Genomic DNA, 17,164 nt, shown 5'->3' with positions numbered 1-17,164 from the left:
CATTTTAACATCTTCCGCTATACGTAGGTGTGAATGGGAGACTTTAGATCATCCCCAACTAACATTATTCACATATAAATTTTCATTCAACTACTCCTTTCCAATCAACCAATCCATGCCAGCTGTACACCTAGCTAGATTGATCACATCTGTCCAATGTACTCTCTCCGTCTCAATTTGATCGACACAGTTGACTATTTTATGCATGCCGATGCATAACTTTGATGATTAATATTTTTAATTGTATAATAGTAAAAATTATAAAAATTTGATATGTTAAAAATACTCATCGAGACGAATCAAACAACATATTATATGCTAATATTTATTTTTTGTTTATTAGTAGAAATATAAGGTCAAAGCAACGTATGTGAATAGTGCACAACAGTCAACTGTATCAATCAAATTGGGACGGAGGGAGTAGATTGACACTAAGATTGTTTTACTATGTAGTGAAACCGGATGTGTGATTTAGGGAATTGGATCTAATGCAGTCAATAACGGAGCAATCGGTCTGCAGTCAGCAGCTTCAAGCCGTACGATTAAAATTGGACGGCACAGATCTTATGCAGTTTTAATTTGCCAAAACAGTCAAAATTCTAACTTTAAAATCTAAACCGTCCGATTGAAGATCGGACAGTGCAGATCCTGCTGACTGCATGTAGTCACGGTTCCTGACTGCACTCAATCTGAATCCGTGATTTAGTTTATGCTTTTTTTTAGGTAAAAAAGGTGAGACCTACCCTCAAATTCACTTATGTTTGTTTTTAGGGTGAAAATATTGTTTTGGCTAAAACTGTAAAGTGATTTATGTTTGCATACATTCATATAAAAGGGAATTGAATATTAAATTTAAGTGTAAACATTTATTCTAGAATTATAGGTTACAATTTTTAAATTCAAGTTTAACACAAACCATCGTTTATTGTTGCTGCGACTGAGAGAAGAGAGAGAAGAGAGCATGACTTTTGTTTTCTCCGCCGCCACAACACACAACTCACCACCACACCAGACAAAAAAACCACCAGATCCGCTCAAACCATCGACCCCCAAACCATCGTTTCGTGACAAACTCATGGGTTCTACCGACGAAATCCCGGTTCGTGAAAAGGAGGACATGATAGAAAAGAAACTGGTTCGCATAGAATTAGAGGACGGCAACCGTCTCCTCCCCAAGGTTTATTTGGAACCAAATGTGTTTCAAGAACTATGTACCCCATGGAAGGACGCTCTTGTGGTCAAACTGCTAGGAAAGAAGCTGGGCTACTACACAATGAAGGAGAGGCTTCAGAGAGTGTGGAAACTACAGGGAGGATTCGAGATAATGGATAATGACAACGGTTTCTACATGGTGAAATTAGACCAAGCAGCAGACAAGGAAAAAATTATTACAGGAGGACCTTGGTTAATTCATGACCATTGTCTAGCGGTTTCTCACTGGTCTCCCGAATTCGCTTCGCCAAATGCAAAGATCGAGCGTACTGTGGTTTGGGTACGCTTCCCCGGTCTCAACTTAGTCTATTATGATGAAAGTTTTCTCATGGCAATGGCCTCGGCTATTGGCCGACCAATTAAGGTTGACACCAACACCCTGAAGGTAGAACGAGGAAGATTTGCCAGAGTCTGTGTCGAAGTGGACCTTACCGTCCCAGTAGTCGGCAAAATCTGGGTGAATGGACATTGGTATAAAGTTCAATACGAAGGTCTCCATCTCATTTGTACCAACTGTGGATGCTATGGCCACCTTGGCCGCAACTGTCTCCTTAACCCGGCCGCTACTGAACCAATAAACATGCCTGTCAAACAGCCAAATTCCGGCAAACAGCAACCCTCAAACACAGACCCAAAATCCAACAATTTTGACCCGGAAAGAAATGACCCAATCCCTGCCCCAGCCGTTACAAAATCTGCACCAATAATAAGCAGTAATGAACACCTTAATGAGCTTCATGGTGACTGGCTCCTAGTCACTAGGAGAAAAAAGAAACCAGCTAATAACTCTACCCCACCTACCCAAAAAAATGCAAATAATAACAACAGATTTATGGCTTTGTCTCCCCTGTCCCACGCCAACAAAAATTCTAATCAAAATCAAAACTTCCCACCTAGACCTAAGCCTCATGAAATCACACGTTCCAACAAAGGAAACGCGGAACCCAAGCGCCGCCGCCCTAATGATGGAATTGATGACACAATAATCCAATCAACCCCACCTCCCACTGTTTCAGGTTCTACAAAACCAGTAGAATTAAAAAACCAAAGTACTCCCTCCTACGTGACAACCAAAGACCACATACATGTGATGCATGATAATGACCATCTTACCCCTAACTCCAACTCTTGTCCCCACACAGTAGCAATGCCTACATCAAACAATCACCCACATGATCAAAACCACACCCATGAAAATATTGCAACCAACCCCCTGCTCAAAAATTATCCCCCTCACAACACCACATCTTTTCACCATCACACTTTGAGACAGGAAGGCATCCATGAGGATATTCAAGATGACATTTTTGAAAATTGTGAAACAGTTCCAGAGACAACAGATGATTCAATGGCCACTTAGCCCTTGGCGGCTCCTTTTTTCTTTCATTTTTTCTTTCTTTGTTATGGAAGCTCTATATGATACATCAATCCTCTCGTGGAACATCAGAGGAGCCCAAAATAACAACGCTAGAAGACAATTGAAAGACATGATTAGAAAGTACAGACCCACTTTCCTTGCAATTCTCGAAACCCACGTCTCCTTTGCTAGATTATCTTCCTTCTGGATGCACAATAACTACACCCCTGTACATATTATCGAAGCTTCTGGTCATTCTGGTGGAATTTGGCTTCTCAAACACTCGACATCCCCCATCACAACGACTGTTATTGACACTAACCAATATTCCATCACTTTAACCATGACATATGACACCGCTAATATAACCTCCACTTGTGTGTACGCAAGCCCTAACCAAACCCTTCGACCAAATTTCTGGAGTTACCTCATTAACCTTCATCACAGCATTCCTGGTCCTTGGATGCTCATTGGAGATTTTAATGAGACCCTTCTACCAAGTGAACAGAGAGGTGGCATCTTCAATCATTCTAGAGCTACTATCTTTGCTGATTTTATGGATAAGTGTAATCTTCTTGACTTGACAACAACTGGAGGCAGATTTACTTGGCATCGCAATCACAACGGCTTTCGTATCCTCTCCAAGAAGCTGGACAGAGGCCTTGCGAATGTCACATGGCGGCTTGCTTTCCCTGAGGCGTTTGTAGAGGTGCTTTGCAGACTGCACTCTGATCACAACCCTCTACTACTTCGATTCGGTGGGCTTCCTCTGGCCAGAGGCCTGCGTCCTTTCCGCTTTGAAGCAGTCTGGATAGACCACGAGGATTATGCAGGGGTGGTAGATCGCGCTTGGAAGTCAGCAAACCAGAACCCGGTACAATCTCTCAGAAATGTTCGTGATAAATCCATTACGTTCAACCAGGAAGTTTTTGGCAACATCTTCAAAAGAAAGAAACACATTGAGAGCAGACTCAAAGGCATCCAAAACTATCTTGAGAGAGTTGATTCTGCCCACCATGTCCTCCTTGAAAAAGAATTGCAACACCAGTATAACCATATTCTCTTTCAAGAAGAAATGCTTTGGTACCAAAAATCTAGAGAAAACTGGGTCAAATTTGGAGACAAGAACAGTTCTTTCTTTCATGCTCAAACTATTATTAGAAGAAAGAAAAATAGAATCCATCGACTCCAATTACCTAATGGGATATGGACTACTGACAATGACATTCTTCAAGAAGAAGCGCAAAAGTATTTCAAAAACTTCTTCAGTGGCTTTCAACCCAACCAGAGCCGCAACTTTTTTGAAGGTTCCCACCCTACCATTGATGTCATAGGTCAAGATTCTCTTACTAGCCCAATTACAAAGGCGGAGGTTACTGCTGCTCTAAATTCTATGAAGCCCTATAAAGCTCCTGGCCCTGATGGCTTCCAATGCATCTTCTTTAAACAGTATTGGCATATTGTGGGAGATGACATTTTCAACCTGGTTAAATCAGCCTTCATCACTGGATATTTCGACCCGACTATATCAAATACATTGATCGCCCTCATCCCCAAAGTTGATCAGCCCAAAACATACAAAGACTTCAGACCTATCAGCCTCTGCAATACAGTGTACAAAATCATCACCAAAGTCTTGGTCAACCGTCTTCGTCCTATCCTAGCTAATATTATCGGGCCGTACCAGAGCAGCTTCCTCCCTGGTAGGAGGACCTCTGACAACGCCATCGTTCTTCAAGAAATCATCCACTTCATGAGACGGTCAAAAAAGAAGAAAGGTTATGTTGCTTTCAAGCTCGACTTAGAGAAAGCTTTTGATAATGTCAACTGGGATTTTCTCAAAAACAGTCTCCAGGATTTTGGTTTCCCAGATATCACCATCAGACTAATCATGCACTGTGTTACTTCATCCAACCTCTCAGTCCTATGGAATGGGAACCAGATGCCTTCTTTCAAACCTACACATGGCCTCAGGCAGGGAGACCCACTTTCCCCTTACCTTTTCATTATTTGTATGGAGAAACTTTCTATTGCCATCCACAATGCTGTGCTAAACAAAACCTGGGACCCTGTCCACATCTCTAATGACGGACCCCACCTATCTCACCTCCTTTTTGCGGATGACGTCCTCCTTTTTACAAAGGCTAAAAACTCTCAAATTAGATTCATCACTGAACTTTTTGACCGCTTCAGCCGTGCCTCAGGTCTAAAGATTAACCTCACCAAATCCAGAGCCTTTTACTCCACTGGTACCCCCCAAGACAAGGTCAACAGGCTTACTTCTCTCTCAGGCATCAGAAGCACAACCTCTCTCGACAAATATTTGGGTTTCCCAATTCTAAAAGGGCGCCCAAAAAAGAGTGATTTCCTTTTTATCATTGATAAAATGCAATCTCGTCTTGCATCCTAGAAGAATAGACTCCTCAACAAACCAGGTAGAATAGCTCTTGCCTCATCTGTTTTATCCTCTATTCCTACTTACTATATGCAGATTGCGTGGCTTCCCCAAAGCATTTGTGACAGTATTGATCAAGTTACTCGCAACTTTATTTGGCGTGATGCTAATAACAAAGGCATACACCTTGTGAGTTGGAAGAAAATCGCTTGTCCCAAAAAGCTTGGCGGGTTGGGTTTGAGATCGGCTAGAGATGCAAATACTTGCCTCCTTGGAAAGCTTGTTTGGGACATTCTCCAATCCAAAGACAAACTTTGGGTAAATATTTTCTCTCACCGTTATGATGCAGGTATCAAAATTCTTCACGCTATTGACCATCAAGGAAGCTCTTCCACTTGGTCTGCCATCATCCGTGCAAAAACTGTCCTCCGTGAAGGATTTACATGGCGTGCTGGTTCGGGCTCGTCATCCTTTTGGTTCTGTCCCTGGACTGTTCTTGGCTGTTTCTCTAAACTGGTTCCATACATAGATATTCATGACTTTCAGTTAACCGTCAAAGATGTAATTAGTAGCAACAACCCTCACTCTCAAATATTGTATACTAATCTCCCACATATGGCTCTCGACATCATCAACAACACTCACACCAACTTTAATGACCAAATTGAAGATACTTTTATTTGGTCTAACAATAAGAACGGTGTCTACACCGCTAAAAGTGGCTATGATTGGATCTTGACCCGCACGGAACAGGTTCAGCCATCCCCTCACACTTGGTCTTGGATTTGGAAGTTAAAAGTTCCGGAGAAAATCAAGTTTCTCATTTGGCTCGCCTGTCATGACAGTGTCCCTACCCTTATGTTGCTTCATCATCGAAACATGGCTCTCTCCTCTACTTGTCCTCGTTGCGGGCACCATGAAGAATCCTTTCTCCATTGTGTTAGAGACTGCAATTTCTCTCGATCTATTTGGCTCAGCATGGGTTTTACCACCGGCAATTTCTTCACATCTACCTCCACTCATGATTGGCTCAAAGAGGGATGCTTAAGCCCTCGAAGTCACAGTTTTTCAGCTGGCATATGGTGGATTTGGAGACATAGAAATTTAATGTGTTTGAGCAATGAAACTTGGTCTCCTGTTCGCCTTTCTTTTAACATCCACAATATGGTTGAAACTCTAAAGGCTAGCTTCCCTTCCACTGACAACATTGCTGCAACAGACCGATTTGTTAAATGGAATAATAATAATTTCTCGGGAATTATCCTCAACGCTGACGGCAGCTGTCCGGGAACACCAACTAGAGCTGGTTTTGGATGCGTCATCCGGAACAACGATGGTTTGTACTTGGCTGGGGCTTCAGGTTTCATTTCAGGCTCCGCTGACATTCTTCTCGCAGAGCTCAGCGCTATATTCCATGGATTGAAACTGGCTAAAGACTTGGGTTTCAATCAGTTATCTTGTTACACCGACTCACTTACCTGCATAAATCTCATCCAAGGCACCTCCTCTTCTTACCATGTCTATGCTGTTCTTATTCAGAATATTAAAGATATTTTGTTACAAGGTACCATCTCTTTGTGTCACACTCTCCGAGAGGGCAACCAATGTGCTGACTTCCTAGCAAAACTGGGTGCGTCTTCAAATGATGATTTATTAATCCATACCTCTCCTCCGGTTGGTCTCTTGAACTACCTCAATGCAGACGCTACAGGGACTCTCTTCATGAGAGAATAGTTTTTTCTTTTTCTTTTTTCTTTCTCATTTAGCTTTGTAACCAAAAAAAAAAAATTATGGATGTAAAATTAATTCCACCATAGAAAAATTAAATACGCCATTTATTCTAGAATTATAAGTTACAATTTCTAAATTCAAGTTTAATCAATTATGGATGTAAAATTAATTCCACCATAGAAAAACTAAATACGCCAATATCAATTCTACGGAATTAATTTTTACGCCTTTAAAAGTGAAACAAAATATACACTAAAATTTCTTACCCAAAACCCGCTAAAATTGTCTAATCTCAAAATCAACAATTAAAATTAACTAATGTGTAAAACTAATGTGTAAAACTGCATAAACTCAAACTACTGGCGGTCGTGATCCCCCAATCAAAACCAAAATTACATCATCACATGTAATAACCAACTCAGCAAAATAAATCACATTCATAATAATTTCAACTGTTCTTTAATCATCAAAGAATATTAATAAGAATATCACTCATTTTCCTAACCCATAGAAAACAAGATATTAAATCGCTTAATTAGTTAATCGGTCCTTTAAAGATATTTTAAGTTTCATAATAGTCCCTTAAAGAAAAAAATATCCGTTTTAGTCCCTTAAAGACATCTCCATTAGCCAAAAATGTCATTTCCATAAAAAAAATTCAAAAACCGTTAGTGGTCCATTGGATGAATTGTAGATGTCATACAGTGTAAGTGGTCCACCAAAGACCTTATTAATTTTTTAAATTTTAACCATTGATTTTTTTTTGTTAGAAAGAAACCCATTGGATCTTGCACGTCTATTGTATCTTACGGTGAACCATCAACACCTAATTTATTTTAGGTTCATTCTCCTTTTCCATCATCTTCATAAACTTCTTTAAAAAAAAAAAATCTCAAATCAATCCCCGAAAATGAAACTTTTAGTAGTTCAAACCAGAGCGCGTTTTTGTTGTTTCTTTTCAGCAAAACTAAATCGATCGAACTAAATCGTCAGAATTGTAAATACTCTCTCCATCCTTAATTATAAGCAAAAGTAAACTTTTCAGATTCATTCAATAACGGATGAATCTGGTCTATAATACATTAATTATTCAATGAATCTGGAAAGCAAACTTTTGTTTATAATTAAAGATGGAGTAGTAGTAGATCATATTGCTTAAACTTTTGCCTGTAATTCATATTGTTTTTTTTTTTTTCTGGATTTTGTAGATGATAATTTTCTGGATTGTGTTGATTTTTTTTTCTTTTATGGATTGTGTTAATTTTCTGGATTTGATTTGATTTTGTAGATGATAATTTTCTCAAATAGGTGTAATACTAGCTAGCATGCAGAGTATGAACTCTACTAGATACTGCATTTCCTGTTTTGTTTCAAGTGTTTTGAATGAAGCCAAGTGCTTCTAATTTTCATAGAGATTTTCTAGTGTAGGCTTTTGGTATTAGTGTGTGTACCGTGCTGTTAAACTTGTAGCTTGCGGCACAAGTTACATGTGTAACAGGAAACTTGTGTATCCATTTTACTTTTGGAAGCTAAGCTAACCTAGATATAGCACACCATAGTTACAATACACAAAAAGTAAAATCGATACACAAGTAACTTGTGCTGCAAGCTACAAGTTTAACACGTGCACAAACATACATAATAGTTCTTATTGAAGTAAAATCATTAAGATCGTATTTGATAACAGAGGTCATTTAGTTCAAGTTCAATTCATATAGTTAACGAACATAATTTTCACTTCAAATTCAACTCATTTAATTCGTGAACTAAGTTCAACGAATTAATTATTGAGTCGAGTTTCGAACTTTGTTTAAGTTGGCCTAATTTGTTGCCAGCCCTACTATTCTCATGAGTTTCTCTATAAATAAATATGGACACTATAGAGGTGGAAAATCACAATGTGGTTTTTTCACAAGCCTCAACTTGTCGAAAATAGATGCAAGTCATTTATTATTTTCTCTAGTGCACGACAATAATTGAGGGAACTTTATTCTGTAAAATATTATTTAATTGGGGGAACTTTGATTTCATATTTGAAGATGAGTTTTCATGAGTCACAAATTCACATGTTAATTGTAGTCTTCACATGTTATGCTTTATTCATAACCAGGCACGTAATTATGAAACAAATCAAATCTTGTAACAAACAATTGTCTGGCGGCATAGAAATGCTAGTTTTGTCGAGGTGATCATGGTAACCTCACAAATCTTATGGATTTGGCGTGCATTGTTTGTTTGCCATAACATGTGAAATTTTGTTGAGAAACAATCCAATGACATGTGAAACAATCCAATAAGTTTGTAACTAGTTTGTTAGTTAGTTGATAACTACTTCGTGTTAGTTAGTAGTTAGTTGGATTACTTGTTAGACAAGTAACATACAATTTGTAACTCTATAAATTGTACTCCCTCGCATGATAAAAATCAATCCTTTTGATGAACTATTCCTTCTCTCTTTTACACTCTCTTCCACTCTAACAAATTTAAGTTCAATTTTCTTTTATTTTTAAAGCAAAAAATAAAAGTTGGATTGCACCATTAAGGGTGCTCTAAGCAGCCTCTAACAAGCTATGACCTTGCTTATGATAGGGGAAGTGTTGTTTAAGTTGCGTGTTCCCTTCAAGATGTTAACTATAGAAAGCACCTAAACCAAAAAATGAAAGTCAAATGATTGTTTATTATTTTTTGGTTCAGGAACAGAACAATCTGTTATGGACTTGCTGACTTCTCAGTAGTTCAAGCAATATGTGGAAGGCCTTTAGGATTGGGTTTCAATGATCAGACAGGTGATTTGTATGTAGCTGATGCTTATTTTGGACTTGTTAAGATTGGTCCGAATGGTGGTGGGAATGTAACCCAATTAGGTGGACCTACACAAGCCAATTCTACTACTAGGTTTGCTGATGGTTTAGATGTAGACCCAGACACTGGAATCATTTATTTTACCATAGCTAACACTAATTACCAGCTTAAGTAAGCATAGTTTTTGTCTTTGCACCTAAATGCCAGTTCTTCTCATAAGATTTTAGCTTATAACATGTATTCAGAAAAGACTATTGAAAATGCTCTTTCCAGAATAAACTCTAACAAGTTTGTGTAGTCTATGTATTCAAAATATATAAATAATGCTCTTTTCAATACAAAATTTATCTTTTTTGGTTTCCTTAACCGGTGTCTTTGGGGCACTAGTTAGCACGACCCTTAAATATTTGTTTAACTTCAAAATCGTCGAGGCTGTAGCACATTTTATTAGTGCATGCAATTAACAAATATGCATGCTTACTTGATTTTTTACAGAGATTTCCAGACAGTGATAAGCAGTGGCAGTGGAGATAATTCAGGAAGCCTATTGAGATATGATCCCAGCACCAACCAAACAACAGTTTTGTTAAGAAATCTTACAGTGTCAGCTGGGGTGGCAGTAAGCATAAATGGCTCATTTGTTCTTGTCAGTGAATATCTAGCAAATAGAATTAAGAGAGTGTGGCTAAAAGGACCAAGAGCAAATTCATCAGAATTATTCATGCAACTTGCTGGAAGACCAGATAATATCAAGAGGAATTCCAAAAGGCCAATTTTGGATTTCGGTGAATAGTTTTTTTGGGTCACCAAGATCTCCAAGATGTTCTACTTTGCCTACAGGTGTTAGAGTGACTGAGAATGGTTTAGTTTTACAAATTGTATCCCTTACTGAAGAGTATGAAGCAGCTATTGAGGTTCAAGAGTACAATGGAACACTCTATGGTGGCTCAATACTTGCTTCTTATGCTACCATTTTTACTCCCTAGGGTTTTTTCCTCACTGCTATCTTTGTGTGGCTGTAAAAAAATAATACATGGGGACTAAATAAAGAAGATTATTGATCATATTATATACTCTTCTGATCACTGTTTACATAGACTAACATTACAAATTCTTGAAGATATTCTAATTTCGTATTTGAGAGGCCTGCAACCGGAATTGTTCAAATCAGAACTATGGAGATCAACCTGTCAAAATGAATTCAAGTTGCAGAACAATGAATGATATTTTGGGTACCTTTTGGCAGCATATATAGCAGAAATATCCAATTTATTGTTGTCAATCCTTTTTGCTTCCATTTTTCCGGTCTCTTCAATCATGTTGGTGTTTAGCTTTCCCATCTGCAATCGAAGTTCTGAGGTGGTTGCCATAATCTCTACATGACCATAATCGTAATTTGTGTAATACTAGCATCTAGAGGATGAACTCTACTAGATACTGCATTTCCTGTTTTGTTTCAAGTGTTTGAATGAAGCCAAGTGCTTCTGTTTTTACCGGTGCCTGTTTTGTTTAATTTTCATAGAGACTTCATAGTTTAGGCTTTTGGTATTAGTTTGTGTGTGTGCTATTAAACTTGTAGCGTGCAGCACAAATTACTTGTGTAACAAGAAACTTGTGTATCCATTTTACTTTTGGAAGCTAAGCTAACCTACATATAGCACAACATAGTTACAATACACAAAAAGTAAAATGGATACACAAGTAACTTGTGCTGCAAGCTACAAGTTTAACACGTGCACAAACATACATAATAGTTCTTATCGATATAAAATCATTAAGATTGCATTTGATATCAGATGCCATTAAAGAGACAAGGTAGAACAAACACGATAGTTCTTATTGATGTAAAGTACAACAACATTAAAACATTAAAACAAACATACATAACGACATGACCATAGGTAGATAATAGACAAGGGAATCGAATTCCTTCTCATCAGTTATTCATAATATCAACACAACAACACTGACCCTCTTTAGATGGAGATACTATTGGGAATTCCTCTGAAAGTCAATCCTTCCTCACTTGAAGGATAAAGCAAAGTATATGGCATATTCACAGGTCCAGTCCGATTCCTCAACGTCTCATCATTGTTCCTTTGAGTGAGTTTTTGTTCAATTTCAGCCAACTTCTTTGCAAACCTCTTGTATGCCTCTTTTGGCTGTGAATCAGAAGTCCAAATATCACCTTCAATTCTCTCTCCAAGGTATTGCTCATCAGAAGCATGTCTTGACAAGACCTCTATAATGGTCAAGTCAGTAAGTGTATCATTCTTCGGTGTGATTGTCCTCAAATACGCTTTCTCGTAGTTCTTAGCAAGTTCATCATATTCAGGGGATCCTTTCTCAGGCATGAATCTTCTGCTCTTAGTTGGTCGGTTAAGGATGTATCCTCCGTAAGGATACTGTCCAAAATTAACAGCTGCGTGAAGGGCTGAAGCAATCCATATGAGGATGGTGCTAGCTTCAATCAACTCCGCACGAGTTTGCATCTTAAACCACCATGTAGCATTCTTCAAATCACCATGACCCACTTCTACAAGTTCTTTCCAGAATGCTTGGAGTTCAGAATCTTGTGCAACTGCTGCATCCGAGTTGTAGTAGAAATTCACATATTCGCCAACCCATGACTTAATAGCAGCCCATATCTCTAATCCATCAGCAGCATAAGGATAGTCCTCGATCAGAAGGCGAACACCATATGGGGAAGCTGCATCCTCAACCGCCACTCCTCTAAATAACAGACAAAGAAGATAAAATTAACATACAAACAATATTATTATTAATTAAAATGTCACTAATTATAGTTACCTTTTAATTAGATCATTAGGTAGTCCTTGCTCAGTGAAAACCCAATCCTTGTAAACAACAGCAGACATTTCCAAAGCATATCCTCCCCACAAGAAAGTTGATTCTATAATACCCTCAGCATTGACCAAGACATTTCGCGCAAGTGCATTTATGTTCATCGTGTCACGGTAATGTGGAAGTAAAAGTTTATGAATAGGATGAACCACACTAAGATGCCTATTTGTTGCTATGATGAATGGCTCAACAACAGCATGAGTATTCAACCTGTCACACAATATTCATGAATTAGTCATAAATAGGTAAATTATTTTTTATTGTATAAACATATATGATTAATGAAATTCATACCAATGGCTAACAAGTTGGTGATAGCATGAATCATTTACAATAACAAAAGCCTTGGCAAGTAACCAAATTGAAGCTTCAACACCTTCACTTGCAGGCAAGTAAACATTACTAACAGGTCCAAAACTATCACCTTGAGGATGTGGCTTACTTAGCTCAATGGCTAATGGCTTCAAAGTTCCATCATTTTGCAAGAAAAGGATTGTTCTAGTAGCATAAGCCTTTGTCTCAGTTGCATTTATTTTCCTCAAATATGGAAAGAGTGTATCATGATGATCAAGTATGTACAATCTATTGTTTTGGATAGCTTGTTCTACTGTCACCCCATCCAAGTTTGGCTCCAAATTTTCTTTGGTTATTGTGCTTGTATTATCACCATAGAGTTGGCTATCTAATTTGCTTTTTGGTGGAAACTCCTACATTAAATATACAAAGCAATCAAGTTAATTACCAATTATATATAAATATAGGATAGCATGAAAAATGGACATGATAGTCTTTGCTAAAAAGATTAAACTCTTAAGATTACCAAAAGTTTCTTGATGATGTGTGGATTCACTCCAGCAATCATCTCCCTTGCAAATTCCGCGTCAGTCATCCATGCAGAGTGATCCACTGCACATAATAATTTCTATATCATGATTTTCTTTATAAATTTATTTCGAGGACTAATAATCGTGACTAGTATATACCTTGAATCACTTTTGGTGGTGGAAATTTAAGTGCCGATTCACCATCAGATCGAAAAAGTTCCTTGAACAATGGAATTGGGCTGATCTGGCTTAGTATATCGGTAGGAAGCTTAATTCCACCATCATAAAGTGAACGCACATCTTCAAAGGTGTTGAATTCAGGGTTATTGAGTTGTAATGTAACTACAGATCTTAATTGAGGTACGATATTTTGAGATGCTGATTTGAGTATGTAAACAAGAAAGTCCGATGACTTCACGTGACCAAATGCTTCGTCTCTTGGAAGATAAACAACGTCACTTCGACTCTCACTCTTTGGATCTGTTCATATAATAATAACATATCATTAGGTTTGTACAAAATACATTAAAATAAATATTACAGCAAAAAATTGAAAATAAACATAAGTGTTTTAAGCGTAACCTTTGCTAGTTGGTTTTCTGCCGGTTCTTCCCCTTCGAGGGTAAGGCAAAGTGCTTGATCCCCCAAGAACTGGACGAGCCAAAGTAGCTTTTTTGTCGGGCTCACCCAAATCATTGTAAACATCATAATCATATATTCTTTCATATTCTTTACGCTCTCCCGTTCCATCTCCTCTTAAAGTCTTCAACTCTTCTTGTCTGTAGTAGACTAATGGAGCCGGTGTTGCACTTGGAAGGTATGTCTACATAAATTTAACCATTCCTATGTCAAGGTTTGCGAGTTCAACTCGTTCTACTAACATTTTTAAAAATTAATTACTAACATTAGTCATTTAAAAAAAATTACAAGCTACGTTCAAGATAATTTATCCTTACCTTGTTGGCGAAGAAAATGCGGTCGGTTTTGTAATTCTTAAAATTGTAAATCCATGAGTTGCAAACAAAGTTGATGGTTCCTACGTTTGGAACATCATCAAGGGACAAGCTCACAAGGAAGAATTCACCTTGCATATAATTTCTGATGTAAAAAGCTCCTGGAATTCCATTTTTAGTGTCCCATTCAAAATGAATGGCAAAAGCAGATTGTTTGTCTCCCAGTGTTGGTAAGGAGGTAAGAATACCTTCCAAGAACGTTTCTTTTCCAACAATTCCTTTTCCACTTGCTATAAAAATATCAAAAATTGGATTTTCAATTTCACTAATGATATCATGATCTTAAAAATTTAGATTAGACAAGACAAATTCATGTAAATATATAGTGACATATTTATAATTCTAGATCCATGGTGATCAACTATATTTAAAGAATTATAATTTTCAAGTAAAAGCTCAAACTCATTAGAGGGGTAATTGTGATGTAGAAATAGATGCAATTTTTAAATAGTGAAGAAAAATAGAGTTTTCTATTTTATTTTAGTTAAGTAGCTTAGTGGCTAGAAAATTCATCTTAAAGGTGAATAAGTGAAGTGTCCCGGGTTCGAACTCGGGCTCCTGCACGTATAGTGCGATGTCCCTACAAATTGAGCTAAGCTCACGGGGACATAGAGTTTTCTATTTTAATGGTTTAATTTATGGATTTGAGTAATATCAACCGTTAATTAATAAATTAAAGATAAATATTATAGTCATATCATAATAAATCATGGAGTTGTTCCAATCGCAATGTTTGATTTTTCACTTTACATTTTATTCACTTTAATTAGAAGATCTAATCATTAATTTATATACATCGATCGATAATATAAAATTATTTTACAAATGTATTCAATTAAATCATGACATATAAACATTTGAAGATATATTTTAAGAACAAGCTTATAAAAATGACATCATATGTATAAATAAAAGTTTTACTCTGTCAAATCGCAATGACTAATCTTTTTTTAAAATCTAAAAAGATAGGAGAGTTCCACTACTATAATAATTGACATAATGAAATTTAAAAAACTTATGTAAAAAACAATAATTCAGGGAAGCATATGCACCCGCAGATCCATTTATTATTTTATTTATACATGTAAGACAACAGAATTCCAAACCACTTCCACTATATATACACCACACTTATTGGTAATTTGGCACATTTTTTTACTTGATCAAACGACTAAAATATGTTTAAATGAGAGTACTTATTTCAACAGAAATTGAAACATTAAATTCCTCATGTTATAAAAGTATAGTCCATTCTACTAAATTCGACTCTTATTATATATAAATTTTATTTTTAGATCGAATGAGTTTTTGTCTCAAAATCGATCTAAATTAAACTGTGACACTCTTAATATAATTTAGATATCCAAAAATCGATCTAAATTAAACTCCACAAAATTGAATCGGATCAGATTTTTTTTAATTAGTTGTCCAAAATCGAACCGAACCGCAAGTAATTTTATCTTTGGATCGGACGAGTTTTTGCCTCAAAACCGATCCAAACTGACTCAACTCTTATTTGTTTTTTGTCAAATAAATTAGTGATTAGAATTTTATTTTTAAAAATCAGGTAGTTAGGAGACTAGAAATTTCACACATAAGGTGGATAAGTGGGGTCTCCGGGGTTCGAATCACAGCCCCTACATATAAAATGCGATGTTCCTACCAACTGAGTCAAACTCACGGAAATTTACTAGGAGAGAATTTTAATTTTTAAGATAAATAAATGAATCTAGCACAATTTAAGTTTCGGTCTCTGAATATTGCATGCAATATCCTACCAAATGAGCTATGGTCACGAGACTTATACACCACGGAGAATTAAACTTATAGTAAGTAATGAAAATGTCAAATATTTTTGGTGTATAAAGTGAAAGAAAGAAGTTATTATACCATCAGCACTTGTAGCACTAATCAACTTGAGAGCCACAGAACGACCCAAGAAAGAAGTGGCTGTATCAAGTATAGAGCCAGCAATACCACCAATAGCACCTATGGCACCACCAATTATGCCACCAGGGCTTTGAGCTGCAGTGAGTTCATTGATATCCAACACATTCTTTTGCATCAACACCACAGTTCCCTTCACTTTTGGGGTTTTATCAAAGATACCTTTCACTAATGAAGCCATATTCTTAATTAATTTGATACACTTTCTTTAACAAATGAAAGAAAAACTTGTGTCTTATAACCATAGGGGTGCATATATTTATAGTAGTTTATGGGATAAGAAGGTTAGTTCAAGAAAGACAAAATAAATATATATTTTTTGATTTACTAATTAAAAAAATATGTGAAAATACATGTTGGGTACACATCTTATTGTGCTAATTTTTTATTATGGGTGATTATCTCGTGGCATTTAAAATATTAATATATCCATTGTATTGTATGATTATTTTGGTTGTTAATGTGACAGCTTTGGCGATATGTTCAATAATGACTAAGTTTGTATGATTGTTTATTACTATTTTTTTTTCCCAATAAGTTTTTTTTTTTTTTTTTTTATGAATTTTTCCAATTAGTTTAGTAGTTAGAATTTCACTTTTAAATTAAATAGAGTGTCCGAAATTTGAATATTGACTTCTACATATACAATGTAATGTCTTTATTAATTGAACTAAGTTCACAGAAATAGTTTATTTACGGCCAAGTTTACGATGAAAGACTTCATCAAGTCTTTCATTGTGCACAAGTTAGGAAATACTACTATAACGAATACAAATTTCATAAAATTCACGGTTGGTTTTGAAAGTTTATATAATATAGATCATCCATAAATTTTTAAAATTTTTTAAAAATCGTATGATATGTATTGAGACCCATCATGATTAACGGTTTATGGATTTTTATTGAATATCGTTAATCTTGTTGGGTCTCAATAACAAATCAAATTATTTTCCAAAAAAATTTAAAAATTTATGGATGATCTATATGATATAAAATTTTAATCCAACAGTGACTTTTA

At 36.4% G+C, this 17,164-nt stretch overlaps 2 protein-coding genes and 1 pseudogene across 2 annotated transcripts; 2 read left to right on the top strand and 1 right to left on the bottom strand.

Moving 5' to 3' along the window:
- The first annotated feature begins 1,075 nt into the window (after positions 1-1,075).
- LOC123886756 lies at positions 1,076-2,572 on the top strand. Its single transcript, XM_045936048.1, has one exon. The coding sequence runs from the start codon at positions 1,076-1,078 to the stop codon at positions 2,570-2,572; it is 1,497 nt and encodes a 498-aa protein (XP_045792004.1).
- Positions 2,573-8,815: 6,243 nt separating this feature from the next.
- LOC123886755 lies at positions 8,816-10,483 on the top strand (annotated as a pseudogene).
- Positions 10,484-11,263: 780 nt separating this feature from the next.
- On the bottom strand, positions 11,264-16,508 carry LOC123885386 (linoleate 9S-lipoxygenase). The gene is made up of 8 exons (XM_045934663.1): positions 16,090-16,508; positions 14,143-14,429; positions 13,769-14,009; positions 13,346-13,666; positions 13,183-13,268; positions 12,657-13,069; positions 12,309-12,572; positions 11,264-12,230 (listed from the first exon to the last, which is right to left on the bottom strand). Exons 1-8 carry the CDS (start codon positions 16,325-16,327, stop codon positions 11,474-11,476), a joined length of 2,607 nt encoding a protein of 868 aa, XP_045790619.1. The 5' UTR covers positions 16,328-16,508; the 3' UTR covers positions 11,264-11,473.
- Between the last annotated feature and the right edge of the window lie 656 nt (positions 16,509-17,164).

Source organism: Trifolium pratense, linkage group LG5 (genome assembly GCF_020283565.1).
Source record: "Trifolium pratense cultivar HEN17-A07 linkage group LG5, ARS_RC_1.1, whole genome shotgun sequence".
NCBI lineage: Eukaryota > Viridiplantae > Streptophyta > Magnoliopsida > Fabales > Fabaceae > Trifolium > Trifolium pratense.
Note: the sequence above shows the minus strand (reverse complement) of the source record. Positions and strands in the feature narration are given on the sequence as shown.

What these genes read in the sequence shown, in the direction of transcription:
- LOC123886756 (XM_045936048.1), top strand. Translation starts at nt 1,076, where the DNA reads ATGGGTTCTACCGACGAAATCCCGGTTCGTGAAAAGGAGGACATGATA.
- LOC123885386 (XM_045934663.1), bottom strand. Translation starts at nt 16,327, where the DNA reads ATGGCTTCATTAGTGAAAGGTATCTTTGATAAAACCCCAAAAGTGAAG. An exon ending in ACCACCAAAAGTGATTCAAG is followed by an intron (nt 13,269 to 13,345) that starts GTATATACTAGT and finishes TATTATGTGCAG; the next exon opens with TGGATCACTCTGCATGGATG. An exon ending in ACATCATCAAGAAACTTTTG is followed by an intron (nt 13,070 to 13,182) that starts GTAATCTTAAGA and finishes TATTTAATGTAG; the next exon opens with GAGTTTCCACCAAAAAGCAA.